General features: G+C 54.9%; 1 protein-coding gene across 3 annotated transcripts in view; it reads left to right on the top strand.

Moving 5' to 3' along the window:
• Window positions 1-18692, top strand: part of PTPRU (protein tyrosine phosphatase receptor type U) — a 56517-nt gene that overhangs the window by 21911 nt on the left and 15914 nt on the right. For all 3 annotated transcript variants that reach the window (XM_050983303.1, XM_030231897.2, XM_050983304.1), the window contains exons 5-19: window positions 83-198; window positions 389-563; window positions 1500-1793; window positions 2354-2662; window positions 5999-6108; window positions 6424-6625; window positions 7468-7570; window positions 7680-7953; window positions 9564-9600; window positions 10145-10283; window positions 12947-13104; window positions 15254-15444; window positions 16622-16694; window positions 16834-16910; window positions 18445-18481. In XM_050983303.1, coding sequence (XP_050839260.1) covers window positions 83-198; window positions 389-563; window positions 1500-1793; window positions 2354-2662; window positions 5999-6108; window positions 6424-6625; window positions 7468-7570; window positions 7680-7953; window positions 9564-9600; window positions 10145-10283; window positions 12947-13104; window positions 15254-15444; window positions 16622-16694; window positions 16834-16910; window positions 18445-18481 — 2295 coding nt within the window. The remainder of the gene's footprint in view (window positions 1-82; window positions 199-388; window positions 564-1499; window positions 1794-2353; window positions 2663-5998; window positions 6109-6423; window positions 6626-7467; window positions 7571-7679; window positions 7954-9563; window positions 9601-10144; window positions 10284-12946; window positions 13105-15253; window positions 15445-16621; window positions 16695-16833; window positions 16911-18444; window positions 18482-18692) is intronic.

Genomic DNA, 18692 nt, shown 5'->3' on the forward strand with positions numbered 1-18692 from the left:
GGGAGGGATTTTTGTGGCAGTGCTGCCATGGGTCTCCTTGGACCTCAGGTCCTTCCTCACCTCTTGCTTTGTCCCTCGGCAGCGAAAGCGCCTCATTTCTCCCGCCTGGGTGATGTGGAGGTGAACGCGGGACAAAACGCCACCTTCCAGTGTGTGGCCGCTGGCAAGGCTGCCGAGGCCGAGCGCTTCCTCATGCAGGTGAGGAGTGGTGGTGGTGAAACGGCCACAGCCAGCCCCACACACGGCTTTCCTGTGGGACAAAACCCCAATGGACATGGTGGAAGAAGGGCCATCCCCCTGCTTTTAAGCAGCCATCATGCGGGGAACCCCTGGTGGCTCTGGAGGTGCCACCGTGCCCCCTGTGACTCCGTGTGTGTCCCGTGGGCAGAGGCAGAGCGGCGAGGTGGTCCCTGCCACCTCGGTGAAGCACATCAGCCACCGGCGCTTCCTGGCCACGTTCCAGCTGGAGGCGGTGTCCAAGGCGGAGCAGGACCTGTACCGCTGCGTCACCCAGTCCGCCCGCGGCGCCGGCGTCTCCAACTTCGCCGAGCTCATCGTCAAAGGTGGGTGAGCTGCCCTTGCCTGCTCTGTGCCGCTCCTGCTCCGCGGCGTGCAGAGGAAGGTGGCATGCCTGGGACACTGGGATTGCGGTTTCTTACTGTGGAAGAGTTGCTAAACATGGACTGTGCATCATAAAACCAGAAACTCCCTTTCCTGGTGGTCTTAGAGAATTTATTTTTGATTGCAGTAGGTGGCAATTAATTAATAATGGTGAAACTATGTGGCACCATGCTGGGCTGTGTGACTTATAAAGGTAATTAAGGTTTGATCAGATGAAACCCTATTGCAGCTGTTGAAGCCTTCTGAAAGTGATGGAGGGCACAGGCACAGACTGAAGTTTGAAGACTGGATGGTGTTGGCCTGTACTTGGGTGACTCCCACGTCCTCTGGGTGGGGAATCCAAATTTGTTCTGTGCTCTGTGGCACGAATCCCGGAGTGGTTTGGGATGGAAGAGACCTTAAAGCTCATCCAGTGTCCCTGCCCAGTCCCGTGGGCAGGGACACCTTCCACTCTATCAGGTTGCTCAGAGCCCGGCCTTGGACACTTCCAGGAATGGGGCAGCCACAGCTTCTCTGGACAACCTTTGCCAGGGCTTCCTCACCCTCGCAGGGAAGAATCTTTTCCTAATATCTAATCTAAACATGCTCTCTGTCCATGTGAGGCCATTTTCCCTTGTCCTGTCACTACGTGCTCTTGTAAAAATTCCCTCTCCATCTCTTTTGTAGCCCCTTTCAGCTACTGGAAGGCCACAGTTAGGTCACCCCAAAGGTTCCCTGCTCCAGCCTGAGTGTGGTGGGTTGGTGTGGGAAGAGACACTGGAAATGTATTGACTGTAAGCAGCCTGTAAACAATAAAATAAAAGCGTGGCACGTGTGGTTGTGCCAGCACTGGCCTGGCTCTGGGGATGCTCCACCTGCCCCTCTGTGCTCTCTTCCAGAGCCCCCCACCCCCATTGCCCCCCCCCAGCTGCTCCGGGCTGGCTCCACCTACCTCATCATCCAGCTCAACACCAACTCCATCATCGGAGACGGCCCCATCGTGCGCAAGGAGATCGAGTACCGCATGACCTCGGGGCCCTGGTCGGAGGTCCACGCTGTCAACATGATGACCTACAAGCTCTGGCACCTGGACCCTGACACGGAGTACGAGATCAGCGTCCTGCTCACCCGGCCCGGGGAGGGGGGCACCGGCAAACCAGGGCCGCCGCTCGTCAGCCGCACCAAGTGCGCAGGTGGGCCCAGTGGCGTCCCTGGGGACAGCTTTCCTGGCACCCCGAGCCCTCCCCCTTCCTGTGGTGGGGAGAGGAGCTACCCAAGGCACCTATGTATGTCTGTGTGTGTGCTGTTGGCAGAGGTGCCGCCTCGTTAACTTCTCCCATTCACTCCAGTTAGAGCTGATTAAACTCCCTCCCACTGATAGCACTTGGTCCCTCTTGTCTCGCAATCCTGACTTGGGCGTGGTGACACGACAAGGGCCCTCGTGGTGCAGGCACCTTTCTCTGGGTAGCTGGGGCTGCTTGTGGGGCTGGTGCCCTGCTTCACCTCTACAGGGAAGGATGAATCTGGGGCAGCTGCAGGGTTAGTGGCTGAGAGATATCCCCAGTGGTGTCCCCAGCCCTGTCTGCAGGGCAGCAGCATTCTATGCTGGGGTGGTCCCAGTTTTGCAGTCAGCGTTGCTCTCTGCGCTTATCTCTTTTGTCCCTATGGACAAAAGGGTTTTCCCTGACAAGACACATAAATCCATGAGATGTTTGCCTGCTCGCTCACCTCTCCCTGTCTCTCTTCCCCACAGAGCCCATGCGAGCCCCCAAGGGCCTGGCTTTCTCTGAAATCCAGTCCAGACAGCTGACGTTGCAGTGGGAGCCACTGGGCTACAACCTGACCCGCTGTCACACCTACACCATGTCCCTGTGCTACCGCTACTTTGTGGGCAGTGGCCACAACCAGACCTTCCAGGAGTGTGTGAAGATGGAGCAGAATGCCAACCGCTACACCATCAAAAATCTGCTGCCCTACAAGAACATCCACGTCAAGCTCATCCTCTCGAACCCTGAGGGGCGCAAGGAGGGCAAGGAGGTGATATTCCAGACAGATGAGGATGGTGAGTCTGCTCAGGGAGATGGTCATCCCCAAAATTGGAACTCTAGCTAGTGAGCTGCTGGGGTTTCTCCTGTGGCATGGTGTGCATCCCTGGCTCCTGGCCTATGGGCATGATGGGAATATCTCCTGAGCCAAGGGAGAGGTGAAAAGGATCTCACAGCCCCGGAGGTGTGCAACGGGAGGTGAGAGAATGGGGCAGTGATGGTGTTTGGGGAAGGTAGATGCCTGGGGCGTGGGAGGCTCAGGGATTGGATGGGGATGTCACTGCCCTCATGCTTGGAGCAGAATTTTACCCCTGGCTGGTTCAATGGAGGGTGTGGGAGTTGGCTCATACCCACAAGTTGTCCTCACCCGTTATTGGGAACCAAAGCCTGGCAGCCATAATAGCAGCAATTAAAACAATTAATGCTTTGCACTCAGGTAACATCTTTTATCTGCTTGGTTTCTGATGGATTGGGCACTGCTGCATTGCTGGGAAAGTGCTGTTCACCAGGGCAGGTGCAGCTTTTCTTGGCTCCCCTGGTGCTCTTCCCTGGTGAAGTTTGCTCTCAGGTGGGTTTGGGTTTGTGTGGAGAGCTCTGCAGTGATAAGGCCCCAGTTTCTCGCAGCAGCTTTGCTCCTGTTTTCCCCCTGTTCTGGGTTCCCTGTCAACTGAGTGGGAGGACATCCTTGATGGATGCTCTAGCATTGCTTCAGGACTTCTTGGTTTTGGAATCTCTTGCTCTGGCGAGCCCTTCCCTGAGGATCTGCTCAAGCTGAGGCTGCTGGGGAGGTCTCCCAGGTCCGGCTTCACCTGTCCCTCACCCTGTCTGCAGCTTGCCATCAGCAGTGCCTGAGTCACTCTGGGCTCTGGAGATCCAAGGGATATGCCAGGAGCTACAGGACAGAGCTGGCTCCATGTGTAGTGTCGCCCATCAGTGACAGGCCACATCCAGGGCTGGCCTCTCCCACTGCTGAGTGTGTCTGGAGCATCCCTGGCTCTCACGGAGTCATCTGTTAAGCAAGAACAGAATTAATCTCCAAAGCACTTTTTAGCATAAAAAATCAGCAATTAAAGGGAAGGAACTGGTAATTGCAAATGATTGAGCTGCCTCCAGAGCCCTGGAGGACCCCTGAGGAGAAGCCTGCCATGGAATTCCCCTGCACAGGACTTGCCATTACCTGTGCAAAGCTCGCTCCTGTCTCCCAGGCTGGAAAGCAAAACCTGAAGAGCTGGAGAGGAGCTGAAAGCATCTCCAGGTCCTTTTTTCTCTGTACACTTTCCACATCCCCAACCCTCAGCCTGCCCCAGCGCGGGTACCCAGCTCTGCCCTGCCAGTGGTTTATTTTCCAGCTATAATTGCTCCAGTTGTACTTACTGGGCTGTGACTGCTCCAGCTGTTTGCTTATGGAATATTAATGCAGGAGCTCCAGATGTCTTTTTGCTATACTATAATAACTCCAGCTGCTTTTTCCTGTGCCTCAATTAGCTGGGGCTGCTGGCTTCCCCCTTGGATTGAACTTGAGGCTGTGAACACATTCAGTCTCATGGCGATGGATCTATGGATATCCTCCTACAGATTTATGGCAGATACTCCTCACGTGTCTGGCCCAGCCTGCCTGGGAGGATGATGAGAGTTTGAGCTCCTAGAACTGCAGGATGAACAGCTGCCCCTGCAAGTAAACCAAGGTGCTGAAAGCTTGTTAATGATAGGACCCTTAACTGTGGTTTATTCTGGCAGAAGGCCAGTTTTGGCAGCAGCATCCCCTTGGGCTGCTGTTGGCAGGCTGCAAAGATGCACCTCCCCATCCTGAGTGGTAAACCCTGGTTTGGGGCTGGAAAATCCAAATAACTGGGCTAAACCAAGGCTGTTGTTTACAGCATCCTTCTTGGACCCCAGGCCAGAGCTGTGCTGGGCTGTGGGGAGGACACTGAGGGAAGTGTGCTTCATCCATAGGTTGTGCAGCTGGTGTTTCAGTGCCCCCCATGGATCCAGGTGACCCACAGCTGGAGACTTCATTCTGTGTGTGCATGAAATGATGAAACTCAATCCCAGGGACCTGTGGAAATATCCCTGCAGTGTGATGGTGCTTCAGGGAGCCACTTTTCCTGGGAGCGGGCAGGGTGCATGTGATGCAGGCCAGGATAAATATATATAATTCTGTAAATAAGTATATGTGTGCAAATATGGATAGCAGAGGGGTACGTGCACACCTGGGAGCTGTTGTGTGCATCCTCTGCCTCTCTCAACCTGAGATGGAAGCACGATACCGGTACTTGAATGTATAAATATGTGTGTGTGTGTATATATCTATATGTGTGAATATATAGGTGTTATAACATTAAGATAATATATAAATTATCCTATAGACAATAGCAATGATACAACATATAATAATAGAAAATAAGATGTAATTGTCTATATATAATAATAGAAAGTAACATATAATTATATATAGTGTAGGTTCTGTATATTAAAACCCAGTCTCTGAAGGTACACACTTCACTGCCCTACAGGTTTCTGTAATTCTTCCTGAATTTAATAAGTGCCTGTGCACACGTGTAGGACACAGTGCCTCTGATTAAATTAACTTGTAAATCAGGTGGAAACGGTGCGTTTGCATGGTGGGAAGCGCGGGAGATGATCCCTCTCTCCCAGTCCCGTAATTACACCCGAACCAAAGCTGTGAAAAAAGTCAATCAGAGAGAAGAGCTGCTGTCCCCTGCAAGGTTTGGGAGTGGGGGCTGCTGCCGGTGCCTTCCTGAGCCATTGCCTTTCCTCACTGACCGCCTCGGGTGGAGAAATCCATCATAAAGGAGCGGATATTGATCCTGGCGCTGCTGATTGCCGCCAGTGATTACAGTTATTATTGTGGTGGTGTTAATTAGAGGGGAGGCTGGGCCATGTCAAGCCCGTCTGCATGTGAGGATGTTGCTGCTTGCTGGTGCTGTCTCCGCAGGATGCTAATGGCTCCAAGGGGAAATTGGTTGTGGAGGAAAAGGGAATTTATTTCTTTTCCTTGTGCTGGAAAGCTTGGGCACCCTATGCTGCTGCCAGTGCCTGGGCTGAGGTGCTGGGAGAGGTACCTGTGGGGTTTGTGCTGGTGTAGGAATCTCCCCCTCCCATGGCAAAGTGTCACCAGTGGGTCCAGGAGCATCAATGCCTTGGGTGTCTCCCTGGGGATCCACCAGTCCTGTCTGGTGGCACATGCTGGCGGTGGGTGACATGGCAAAGGGAGTGTGGTGGCTCGGTCAGAGGGCACAACTGCCACAACCACCGAGAAGGGTTTCCTGGAAGATTTCTCCTTACAGACTCGTTTCCAGCTGCATCCAAGCATATCTCCTTTCCTTCCCCAGTGCCTGGTGGCATCGCTTCCGAGTCCCTCACCTTCACCCCGCTGGAGGACATGATATTCCTGAAGTGGGAGGAACCAGTGGAGCCCAATGGCCTCATCACGCAGTACGAGGTACATCCTGGCCGGTGTGGCACCTGGGGTACATGGGGACATGGGATGGTCCTGTTGAGGTGTGTGTTCGAAGGGTCTGGGACAACCTCTGCTGTCAGCCATGAGGATTAGAGACAGCTGCTGCTACTCCTGAGCCCTTTGGCTTTTCCAGTGAACCTCTGCTTTTGTTTCATCTTAAAAAGTCCCTCGCTGCCTCCAGGCTGCCCCATGACCACCCCCTCCTCTGAATTCATTGTTTTAATCCCTTCTCCACCTGAATCTGGGCTCTGTCCCCTCTCCCATGACCATGGATGATGCTGTGCCCTGACTCTGCAGATCAGCTACCAGAGCATTGAGTCCTCAGACCCTGCGGTGAATGTGCCGGGCCCGCGGCGCACAGTGTCCAAGCTGCGCAACGAGACCTACCACGTGTTCTCCAACCTGCACCCCGGCACCACCTACCTGTTCTCGGTGCGGGCCCGCACTGGCAAGGGCTTTGGCCAGACGGCGCTCACCGAGATCACCACCAACATCTCCGGTACGTTCCCCCAGTCCATTCCTGCTGCTGGGGCTTCTCCTCCGCTCAGTTGTCCTACCGTGGTGGGGAGCCTCTGGCTCACTCCTGCGGTTTTGGTGACTGGCAGTGTTTTAGTGGCTGGATGCTGTCATAGAAAGATGCTCTTGGTGGTGGCAGCTGTGCTGTGAGCCCAAAGGCAGTCACCAGACTGGTGGGTCCCTGTCTGGGGAGCCTTGCCAGCCCGGTGCTGGTGGCTGGTGCTGTCTGAGCTCTCAGTCTATGAGCGAGGGATTAATTGGGCTTTGTTAATAAGCTGTGCAGTACTCAGGGCTCTTTGCTCATGTCCATGGTGTCGCATTAACTGCAGCAAATGGACTGAACTAAGTGTGAATGGGGACACGGAGACAAAGCAGCTCAAGCTGGACCCCAGTGGCTGCCAGTGATGGTTTGGGGACCACAAGGTTATGCCAGGCATGAGGGGGGTCCCCCACCTTAGTCTGGGGGAGCTGCTGGGCTGACTCAGGTGTGCTTCTACCGTGGGGTGGCAGAAGCTCACACTGTGCCAGTGATTCTGAGTGGTGCTATTCTTGGGCATATCTCAAGACTGGAGCATTCGGGTCCTGCTGAGGTTGGATCCCACTCTTGATTTCTTCCCCTCTGTCAGACTGGTGTTGGTAACCTCCCTTGTGCACACCCAGGGGTCATCTCTCAACTCTAGTTCAAGACATGGAGGTGTTTTTTACTTATTTGCAATAATTCATATGACACCACTGGGTGATGCCTTGCCCTGGGCAAAGCTGCTCAAGCCTCAGTTTCCCCCTAAGCCAGGGGAGCCTCAGAACTCACCCCAGCTCCTGTTGCAGCTCCCACCTTTGACTATGGGGACATGCCATCGCCACTGAGTGAGTCAGAGAGCACCATCACAGTGCTGCTGCGGCCGGCACAGGGCAGAGGGGCTCCCATCAGGTAGGTCGGGGCTGCAGAGGGTGCGACCCCAAACAGGGGTTATACAGCAGGGTCCAAGGACGGGCAGGACCATTCTTCCCAAAACTAACCCATGCCTGGCCCTCACCAGCACCTATCAGGTCATTGTGGAGGAGGACCGGCCCAAGAAGCTGAAGCGGGAGCTGGGGGGGCAGGAATGCTTCCCAGTGCCGCTCACCTTCGATGATGCCATGTTGCGCGGCTCCGTGCACTACTTTGGGGCAGAGCTGCCCGCCAGCAGCCTCACTGAGGCCAAGCCCTTCACCGTGGGGGACAACCAGACCTACAGTGGCTACTGGAACCCGCCTCTGGAGCCCAAGAAGGCCTATCTCATCTACTTCCAGGCCATGAGCAACCTCAAAGGGGTGAGTAGCCCTGGCACCCTGCTCCAGCCAGGGGCTGGACCAGGTGAGGGCAGGATGGGGTCTTGGGGTTGGTAAAAATGGGACTACTTTTAGATTGCACTCCCCTGGGTCACCCTTGGGGTTCACCCCTGATGTCTGGCCAGGGGGCAGTTGGTGCTCCAGGCCACCCTTATGGCATGTTGAGATGATGGGTGGGTGTCCTGCTCCAGCACCGCTGGTGGTGCCTGTCCCCATCCCCATGCTGATGCTGGGGGTGGAATAGCCTAATTTCCCCCACCCACTGCACTACTAGCCAGGACACCAACAAGCACCAGTGCAGGTGTGTATTCCTGAGGCTGCTTCTGGGTTGGAGAAGGACTGTTTGGGCAGCCAGAGCTGTGTGTCATTGCTGGGACCCAGCGCTGGCAAGACAGCCAGTCCCAGCTCTAGAGAACTCCTGGGAGCTCCCACGCTGCCCTTCCCTCCCTGCTGCTGCCAGTTCCCTCTGCGGATCTGCACCCCTGCACCCCCCGGGCTGATTCCTCCAAGTCACTGGCAGGAACCCACCCTGTGGGGACCCTTCTTGGCATCACCTGCTCCAGCAGCTCCTGTCTGACCCTCGGGAGCATCCTCATCCTGCACATCTCTGTCCTGCTGGAAAGTGGTTACTGAGTCCTTTTCTTTGCTCTGGGGTCGTTCACACCTCGCTTCTTCAGTTGTAATTAGAGCCGAGAGGGACAGGGAGGGTCCTGGCTCTGGCTCCCTTGGCCCTGCTGGATGATGACTGGTGGCTGATGCTGTGTTACATCTTTCCTCTTGGGAGGTAATGGATTTGTCCCAGCAGCCGTCAGATGTTGAAAAAATGCTGGATCGTAGCTGGGGTTTTTCATGGGTTTTGTGGCAGAAGAAGCAGGAAGAGAAGGAAAAGCTGGAGATCCCGGAGAGAGCAGTGCTGTAGCTGGCCCTGCCCTGGACATGCGGCATGGGCAGGTCTTGGGCCAAGAGTGGATGGAGCACATTGGTGCCTGGTGTCTTGAGAGACTGGAGGATGCTTGGAGAAGACAATACTGCCAAAGTGGTGCTTTTTGTTTTGCAACAGAAGTTGGATGAACGGAAAAATGGAATATTTTAGCTGAACCCATCCCTAAATTGCAAATGTTAAAACTGTTGGAGACTTAAGCTGGAACCTCATGGCAACCTTGGCAGCAGGTACAGAGCACTAGGACTGGGGCTTGAAACTTTTATTGATAGAAGACAAACCCATGAAGCTCTGGATGACAGCCTGAGAGTGTTTCAGCTGTAGCTGGTGGCACACTGGTGACATGTGGCTTGGCTGTGTCTGCTGGGCTCTTTATGCTCTTGAGCTTCACCATCCCCTCTGTGCAAGGAGCGGTGGCTCTGGCTAAAGCTGGGAATGCTGGGGCCAGATCATTCAGCAGCATCCCTTGGGATGTGGGTTCCCAGGAGCTCTTTGGGTGCTGCAGCACAAATCACACATGGACTCCCTCAATTTGGGGGCCGAAGCACCAGTGGATCAGCCCTGTGCCCACCCAGCCTCGCTTGGGTGAGAGTGGGGAGCAGAGCCGCTGGGAAACTCATCCAGCACTGACCCCCCGTTTTTACCTCCGTAGGAAACTCGGCTGAACTGTGTCCGGATCGCTCGCAAAGGTGAGCCCCCCCCTCCCCCCCTTTGGCCTGACCTCTCCGAGGCTGTGGCTCTGGCCCCATGGCTGCTCTGGTGGTCAGGGCTCTGCCAGTGAGCTGGGACCAGCACTGGCCGAGGCTGGGCTACATGTGATGGGTTATTCCAGCTCCACCCCACACTCTTCTGTTTTCCACTCTCTTTGGTATACGGGGTTTTTCCCTTGGTTGAATTTTCCTTCTTAATGTGGAGGTGGGGCTGGAATGCTGGTGCTAGATGCTGAATCCAGGGATGGATGATCTTACATGGGGTGTGATGAAAGGTGCACAAAGGGACTGTCCCACCCCACTGGAACTCAGAGAGGGACTTGTCCATGGTCATAGTGTGGCACTGCAGAGCCCTGTAGTATCTTGGTTGAATAACTTGTGTTCATGGAGAAACGAGTATCCCATGGGAAGAATCCCAGTGTTTTCATGCCTGATGTTGCCTATCCCCCTGGAGCGGAGTGTGGTGGGTGCTCACAGCACCCTTGTCCACCCACCCTTCCTGCCTGTCCCTGTCCCCTGGCAGCTGCCTGCAAAGAGAGCAAGCGTCCTCTGGAGGTGTCCCAGCACTCGGAGGAGATGGGCCTGATCCTGGGGATCTGTGCTGGAGGGCTCATCATCCTGATTATCCTGCTGGGAGCCATCATCGTCGCCATCCGGAAAGGGTAAGGAGACCTGGGCTAGTGCTTTGTCTGTCCTTCCCTCCCTCCCAGCTCGGCCCTCCTCCACCACCCCAGCATTAACTGGGATTACTGGTGGGGATTCAGCTGCTCTGGGCAGGCTCCAGACGCTCCCTCGAGCTGAGTCTCCATGTGCCTGTGCATCTCCCTGGGCAGAGAGGCCCCATGCTCTGTGACACCAGGCATGGCAGGGCACACTGGGGACTGAGCAGCAAAGTCCTGGGGATGTTTCTACCTCCTCTGCAGCTTTGTTCCACTGTCCCTCTCCCCCATATTTTTTGGTTTTTTGCTTCTTTTCCTGCTGGTTCTTGGCTTTGTGCTGTTCTGGTGATCCTGCATGCATGGAAATGCTTCTGGCTTGTGCCCGAGCCCTGCACTGGTGCTGAGCCCAGCTCTCCCCATCCCACCAGCTCTTCCCTGCCAACAGCAGCCACGGGACCCCAGGGTGTGCAGCCCTGCACCCCCAGCCCCAAATTACAAAAACCAGCTTAATCTACACTGAGATGTTGCCTCTGGGCTTCCCTGCTGCCTTGGCCAGGCCAGCAGGAGCACATCCAGCATAGATGTGGCCATGGCCATTGTGGCTGGCTGGCACTGGGGGAGCTCATGGGGTGAGAGGGAGGAGGGCGAGGGCTTTTCGGGCCACTCATCCCTGGGAGCGCTGGGGATGTGGCTGCTGCTTTTCACGTGGCTGCAATGCCCTGGAAAAGTGGCTTCTTCTGTGCAGGGCCGGGGGGGCTCTCAGAGCTGGGATAAAGGACAGCAATTAAACACGGGGCTTGGGAGGATGGAGCAAAGTACGTGAACAGCCAGAGGGAGAGAAAAACAGCAGGGCAGAGCCTTAGCCCCTGTAAATCTGCAAAGCTCTTTATGGCTGTGTGTACCTTGGAAGGATCCTTATGGATTTATGTTGCTGGAAGAGTGGGGCTGCAGCATCCCTGCACACTTTGAGGTGCGGGGCTGGCTCATGCCTTCGTTGGCTCCTTCCCTGATGGAGCAGATGCCACCAGCACTCATGTGTTTTGGGGAGTAATGCTGCGGGTGAGAAGCTGTGAATGTGGCTGCTGCATTCCTATTGCCAGTGCTGCCAGGCAGGAGGAAGAGGAGCAGCTCTGCTTCAGCATCCCAGGATGAACCTGTTGAAGGATAAACCAGAGGCACAAATTAGATCTGATGTTGAGAAGCCTGAATTTGGGGCTGTTGGGAAGCTGGGATGAGCTCATAAATCTTCTCAAGAGTGCTTTGCAATTGAAGAAACGCTGATGTGGTGGAACGGCAATGCAGCCTTGGAAAATGTTTGTCTCCAGTAAATGATGCACTGGGAATGTGACATTCCAATGCCATCTCCCCCTCTGGGCCCCTAACCAACAGCCTGAGGGAAATCCCTACATTTGGGACATCTGTGTCATTCGCTCTTAAAAATTATGGAATAACCCCTTGGACAAGGGAGCCGTGGACACCCACCACAAGTGTGGTCTGAGAGGGGGTGGCTGAGAGCTGGTGCTTGTGCTCTCCTGCCAGGATGTTGGCTCCTGCCTGGAGTAAATAACCTGTGGGTGTCACAGGGGAGCCTGATTCCTTTATGGTGAATTGAATTTTCTGGCACCTGACTTGCCCTGTAACCTCCCTTCTCAATAGTGGAGAAAAGCTGCTTATGCAATTTCTGCTGTTCTCTTTGCACGCTTGCCAGGAGGAGCTACTATTCTTATTCCTATTACCCGTAAGTAATTGTCATTCTCCTGCTTTACCCTCCTTCCAACTACCCCCCTCACCCCGCTGCTCCGACAAGTCCTTATCTCTGCCAAGTGCATTTTAAGGTCTCTTTGGATCAGGGAAAATAATGCTGCCGAGCTTGTTAGAGACAGAAGGTAGCGTAAAGGGGAAGGGTCAGCAACTCTGAGTTGAATTCTGGATTTTAGCAGTGCCTTGCAGCGTTCCAGCCCCACCACAAGGCTGACATGGGCTCAGATCTCCTGCTCATCCTTCTGGCTTAATCGCTGCTCTGGCTTTGAAGCCTGATGCTACCTCTCAAAAGTGTTCATTTGGGTTTCTTTGCCTAAATGACTTGAATTTGGGGTGGGAGGTTCCGTCCCAGTGAGAACTCCTGGGATTTCCCAGCATCTTCGTTAGGTGCCTAAAGAGACCCTGCACGGGGGAAAAAGCCTCTGCAGTGGCTGCTGAGCATGGGTTTACTCAGGGGGGTACAGCCCACCCCTTGGAATGGATTTGGCCCCTGACCTGGCTTTAAAATCACAGAATGATTTGGCTTGGAAGGGGCTTAAAGCTCCTTCCAACATCTCATTCCAACCGTTGCCATGGGCAGGGACACCTTCCACTAGACCAGGGGGTCATGCCTGGAGAACTGGGGCTGGGGAGGGCTGAGGCAGATCCATGTGATGCGAGATGTCTGGAGAGAGCATTTGACTGCACAAGGAGCACACCTGGCTGTCCAAGGGCAGGGGACAGGAGGAGACATTGAAGTTGAACAGCTGGAGGGATGCTGCATGTGTGGCTGGGGCTGGCTTGGGACAGCAGAGAACCAAAGCATGATGATCACAGTGCTACAAATAATCTGTTCTGCTCCTGGATTAATCCAAGCCCAGGAGCTTTGAGGGCACCCTGCTCACTTCTGCTCCTCCCCATTGCAGGAAACCCGTGAATATGACCAAGGCCACCATAAACTACCGGCATGAGAAGACACACATGATGAGTGCCATCGACAGGAGCTTCACCGACCAGAGCACCCTGCAGGAGGACGAGCGCCTGGGGCTGTCCTTCATGGACACCCACGGCTATGGAAACAGAGGTGAGGGTGGGAGCCTGGCGTCCCCTGTTCTCCTCCCACAACTGTGGAAGCAAAGGTGAGGTTGGTAGCCCAGCATTCCCCTGCTCCCATCCCACAGCCAAGGTAAGGATGGGGACCCTGGCATCCCCCTGCTTCCCTCCAGCCACAAAGGTGCCCAATAACCCCAAAATATCACAGAAAGAGCCTGCCAGAGCTCAAGGAGAGTTTGGACTACGCTATCAGGCATGGGGTGGGGTTGTTGGAGTGTCTGTGCAGGGCCAGGAGTTGGACTCGGGGGTCTCTGTGGATCCCTTTCAACTCAGGATATTCTGTGATTCTCTTTGGTGTTACATCTATTTTAGACTGATGTGTGTGGCATAGCAGGCTCTTCCCTGCCCTGTGTAAATCTCCAAGGGCATGGATTTCATCAGTGTCGGAGCTTTTGGCACCATCCAGGCTGTGCTGAAGGGGAAGCTTTTGTGGGGAGCTGGATCTCGGTCTTCTCATGGAGATCTGAGCTTGTGGCTGGGCCGGTTGAGGCCATTGGTGGGCTGAGGATCTGGCTGCAGCCCCCTGGAACTGGGTGAATCCCACCTCCTGAGTGATGCTGAGGTTGGAAGCTTTCCCCCAGCCTTCCCCACACAGCCAGGGCATTGAAGGGTTAAAGAGCCCCTGCGCTCCCATCAGAGGGAGAGTGATAACTTCACTCCCACCGGAGGATGTGTTTCCATGCTGATTTAGTTGTAAAATAACTCTTTGGCTGCCCCAGTTTCAGCCATATGCTAATAACATCTGTTATAGTGGCTGCAAGATGCCGCCTGCACGCGGCTCTTCCGCACGGGCTGTGGCACTGATGCGCTTCCTGCCATTGTCTCATGGATCATTAAAGCCCAGAGGGCAAACTTTTCCTCCTCTTAACACATCGAGCTTGGTTAGGTCTGCTTTTTCTTTGGTCGCTGTCCTTGAAACTCTCTAAGGGTGGTTGGGCTGAGCTGGGGAGCTCAGGCTGTCTGCCGTGGCTGGGAGAGTCTCCATTGCCTGCGAACATCCTTAATTAACAAAGGGAAATTAATGGCTTGGTGACTGGTTGGTGGCTGTACCCCCCCCCACCCCTTCAGTTTCTGTGCATTTAAAAGAAAGTCACTAATCGGAAACCCCAGTGGTTCCTCAGCATGTGGCTGTGGCAGCAGCTTGCAAATGCCAGCAATTAATGAATTCCTCTTTAATCCCAGCAGCTGATGAGCCCATTGGTCAGGCCATGGAGTGTGGGAGGCATTCTCCTGGGTTGTCCTGTTGGTTCCCACTGCCAGAGGGCCGGGTTAGATGGGATATTGGGAAGGAATTCTTCTCTCTGAGGGTGGTGAGGACCTGCCACAGGCTGCCCAGAGAAGCTCTGGCTGCCCCTGGATCCCTGGCAGTGCCCAGGGCTTGGAGCAGCCTGGGACAGTGGAAGGTGTCCCTGCCCATGGCTGGGCAGGCACTGGATGGGCTTTAAGGTCCCTTCCAACCCAGACCATTCCATGGCTCCCTGCTTGCCCTTCTCTGGGAGTAGCTCAGAGCACCGGGTTTTGTGCAAACCCATATTTTGGGATCTGGTGTGGGAACTTGCCCTGACAAACACAGGTGAGGTCTTTGCCTGGCTCTGCTGGTAATGACACAGCAAAGACATAAACCAGGTAAATACTGCACAGGCTCTCCATCAAAGCAGCAAGCTCCATTTGTGGCAGTGTGAGGAATCCAGTGCTGGTCTCTAGCAATGAGGGAAATGAACTGTTAAGCTGTGCTGGAGACTTTGGCAAGGTGATTTTTCAAGTTAGGATCTTGTGTGAATATTTGGGCATGGAGCTCTTGCTTGTCTGCATGGGAGCCAAGGGGAAATGAGGTTATTATGCTCTTATGACCTTGCCCACTGATTTTTAATTGACCTGCTGAGTCCTGAAAAGCTGTACTGGGCATTTTTGGCTTTGTGGTGTAGGAGGAGCTGTAGAGAGCATGATGGGGTCAGAGTGGGATTGAGGGCTGGACCCCTGGTGGTCCCCAGAGAGGACCTGCAGCAGCCGCATCTCCTGTGTATGTCTTCTTCAGCCCTCTGTGGGTGTGAGGAGGTGATGGGGATGCAGCCCAAGGTGTTGCTGCCCTGCTAGCCCCTGTTTGTCTCTCCCTTGTTCAGGTGACCAGCGCAGCAGCGTGGTCAACGAGTCCAGCAGCCTGCTGGGGGGCTCCCCGCGGCGGCAGAGCGGCCGCAAGGGCTCCCCGTACCACACGGGGCAGCTGCACCCGGCCGTGCGCGTGGCCGACCTCCTGCAGCACATCAACCAGATGAAGACGGCGGAAGGCTACGGCTTCAAGCAGGAGTATGAGGTGGGGACAGCTTGTGCCAGTGTCTCAGGGGATGCAGGAGGCAGGATGGACAGGGGGACACGGATGGGATCCGTGTGCGAGGAGACAATGCTCTGGGTCTGGAGCTCTGGAGGGGAGCTGGAGCTCACAGCTCTGAGCTGGCATTGTCAGCATGGGGGGTGTTCCTGAGTCAGGATTGAATGGCTGGTGCTGGCAGCTCTGGGTTATTTCTCAGCTTGAGCAGGTCCCTGAAATGAGCCAAACCAGCCTGGCCAGCCCGATCTGCAGTGCGTCATCCCAGCTCTCCTGCATGGGCCAGGGCTGCTCCTTTCCCTTTTCTTTCCCTGGGCATCACCATGTCACCTTCTGCTCTCCAGCACACTTGGCCTGTGATAAGCATGGTCATAGCCTAGGAACAAGCAAATCCTCTGCAATCTGGCAGCTCCAAGACCATGAAGACCCTGGGGAGGGTGATGCCAGGGGAGGGATTTCTTTCCCCAAGAGTTGTTAGTGGCATCATGTCCATCCCAGCTGGCCAGGTCAGAGCACTCGTAACAGAGCAGGTTATTTCACAAGTCTCTGCCTCAGCACAGCCAGCGGAGTAATTTCCTGACTCCTCAGTGTCCCACAGGTCTGGAGATTGAATTTTCGCAGTGAAATTACTGTTTGATGCTCAGCTGTTTCAGGAGCAGGAGCTCTCCCCACCCCCCCCTTTCACGCATTGGACAATCCAGGGCTTGCTATAATCATTAGTGCTCCTTGAAAAGCTGCTGTATGTTCTTGGAACTAGTCATTTGAAAGCACTCAGATATTATGGGAGGGGAGAAAACATGTAATTTCCTTCCACTTTCCACCTCTTACGCCAATCTATGAATGTCACTGTTATTACACACAAACCTGTTCTGTGCTGGGGAGAGAAAGGAGCTGGGGAGGTTTAGGAATAAAAAAAACTACAACCAACCCTAGGAAAATAAACCATCCCAGGCAGTCTGTAATTTGCTGGAAAATGGGCTGTTTTGTGGATGTAACAGGAGTGTGTAACTGGCAGAGTGTGCTTTGGAGGTAGAGATGAGGCTGCAGGAGCCAGGTGTTGGGGTGGAGGGACCACCCTGTCTGTCCTGCTCCCCAGGGAGCTTTTGGGGCTGGGGGAACCCTGAGTTCTAGCCCTCAGCTTGAGATGTCCATCCTTTCCTTACAGAGTTTCTTTGAAGGCTGGGATGCTTCAAAGAAGAAAGACAAGACCAAAGGGAGACAGGATCATGTGTCCACATGTGAGTGCCTTTAGCAAAGGCTTAGACACCCCAAACAGCTTCAGCATCCCACATTCTGCAGATTCCTGGGCCAAAGGGATTGCCCAGGGAGCCCTGGTGGGTGAGCAGGCACTGATGGTTCCTTGTCCCCTTTGCCCAGATGACCGTCACCGTGTGAAGCTGCACCCGCTGCTGGGTGACCCCAACTCTGACTACATCAACGCCAACTACATTGACGTAAGTGGGGACAGGGCCTGTGTCCCTGGGGCTCTGGGCTGCCACACGAGCTTCCTGTGGCCTCTCAGGGTTTGTCCAGCAGCATTTAGAGGACTTTGGACAGCCCGGGGTGGGCTGGTCAGTGCATCCCTGGAACACTTCATGAAGGACCTGCCTGATTTATTTGTGTTCATCAGCAGTTTCTGCTTGTTGCATCTCTCTCTGCTCTGCTCTGTCCCTCCTTCTCATTCCCTCTCTGCTTTTCTATCCTCTTCCCCCTCACCTGATCATGTGGCCGTGGATCTCCCTCTCCCTGGGTGGGGGATGCAGAGGTTGAGAGGACCAGAGGATCATCTGGGGCTCACAGTGGAGTATCCCTTGATCCTGCTGGTGTGTGTGAGTCTGGGCTGAGCCCAGCCCTAGTGTCCTCTGAGAGGAGTGTCCCCAAGAGCAATGTCCCCTGCCACCTCCAGCGATGCTGAGACCAGAGCAGCTGCAGGAAGGCTCCAGCATCTCCTGGAAGCAACAGCAAATCCCACTTTTCCCTCCTGCCCAGAGGATATTGTCTGTCAGTGTGGCCTGATCCCAGTGCCCAAGCAGTGTCCCTGAGCCTGTCCCTGTTCCCTGTGTCCTTTCTGCCATGTCTCTCCATGGTCTGCTCCAGGGCAGCCTCTCTAACCCCCCTCTGCTCTGTGCCTCACTAATATCTCTGATCTTTTTCTCTCAAACCCGTGTCCCAATGGGATCGTTAAGATTCGGATTAACCGAGAAGTAAGTAGACTCTTCCCCCTCTCCTCCCTCTCTGCTCCCATCTCCTCCCAGGCCTCACCATGGGCAGTGTGGTCCAAATACCATCAGGGACAGGCAGGCTGGGAGAATGTGTCCATAAACCTGGGAATGTCCAGGGAATGGGAAAGCAAGGTCTGTGCGGCACTGGGACATGGAAAGCGGGGCCTGTGTGCTCTGAGAAGGGGTTGAATTTGACCCACAAAAATCCCCTGTGAAAAGACCCACAGGGGATGGAGAAGCCACTGTCACCTCCATGCGTGTGGTGTGGTTTAACTCTGCTGGACCCGTGGCCAGGGTGTGGGACACAGGATTCACAGTCCCTCTGCAGTAGCCTGGCTGGAATGCACTCTTTAGCATGTCCTTGTTAAGGGCTGAGCAGCTGGGATGAGGGAGGGGAGTGGGGCTGTCTCAGCACCAGGTGGCTGCTGTGCAATGGGGGGGTCACTAATGGGGCTCTCCTGGCAGTAGTGGGGTGGCAGCAGGAGCTGGAGTGGAGCTCGTGGATCCCTCAAGGTGCTGGTAAAGGATTTTTGCAGACTGGGAGTGTGGGTCTGGCATTACATAAACATCTTGTGGGTGCAGGAGATGCACCGTCCCGGGACAGGGTGTGCTGAGTATGGGATGGCTGCTGGACCTCCTCCTCCTCCTGCAGTGGATTGCAGGACCTGGCCCAGTGGCTGTGGGGAATTTCTACCAGTTGGGTGGCTGGGAAGTGTCTAAGGGTCTGTGCCCCAGCTTGGGAGTGATGTCTTTGCTTCCCTTGCAGGGCTACCACAGGTCCAACCACTTCATAGCCACGCAAGGTGAGTCATGCCCTGCCCTCTCAGCCAGTGGTTCCTCAGCTCCTGTGTAGCAGCTAGGTTTTATTCCTGGTGGAATTAAACCTTGCAGGAGCAGGAAAGGAAGGGAGGGGGCCAATGTGGAGCTGCTCCCATCCCTCCTGCCTCCCCTTGGCACTGCACAGCCCTGGGGAAAAGGGCTCTGAGGTGCTGTGGAGCTGTTTGTGCCACAGAG

This window comes from Serinus canaria, chromosome 23, assembly GCF_022539315.1.
Source record: "Serinus canaria isolate serCan28SL12 chromosome 23, serCan2020, whole genome shotgun sequence".
NCBI lineage: Eukaryota > Metazoa > Chordata > Aves > Passeriformes > Fringillidae > Serinus > Serinus canaria.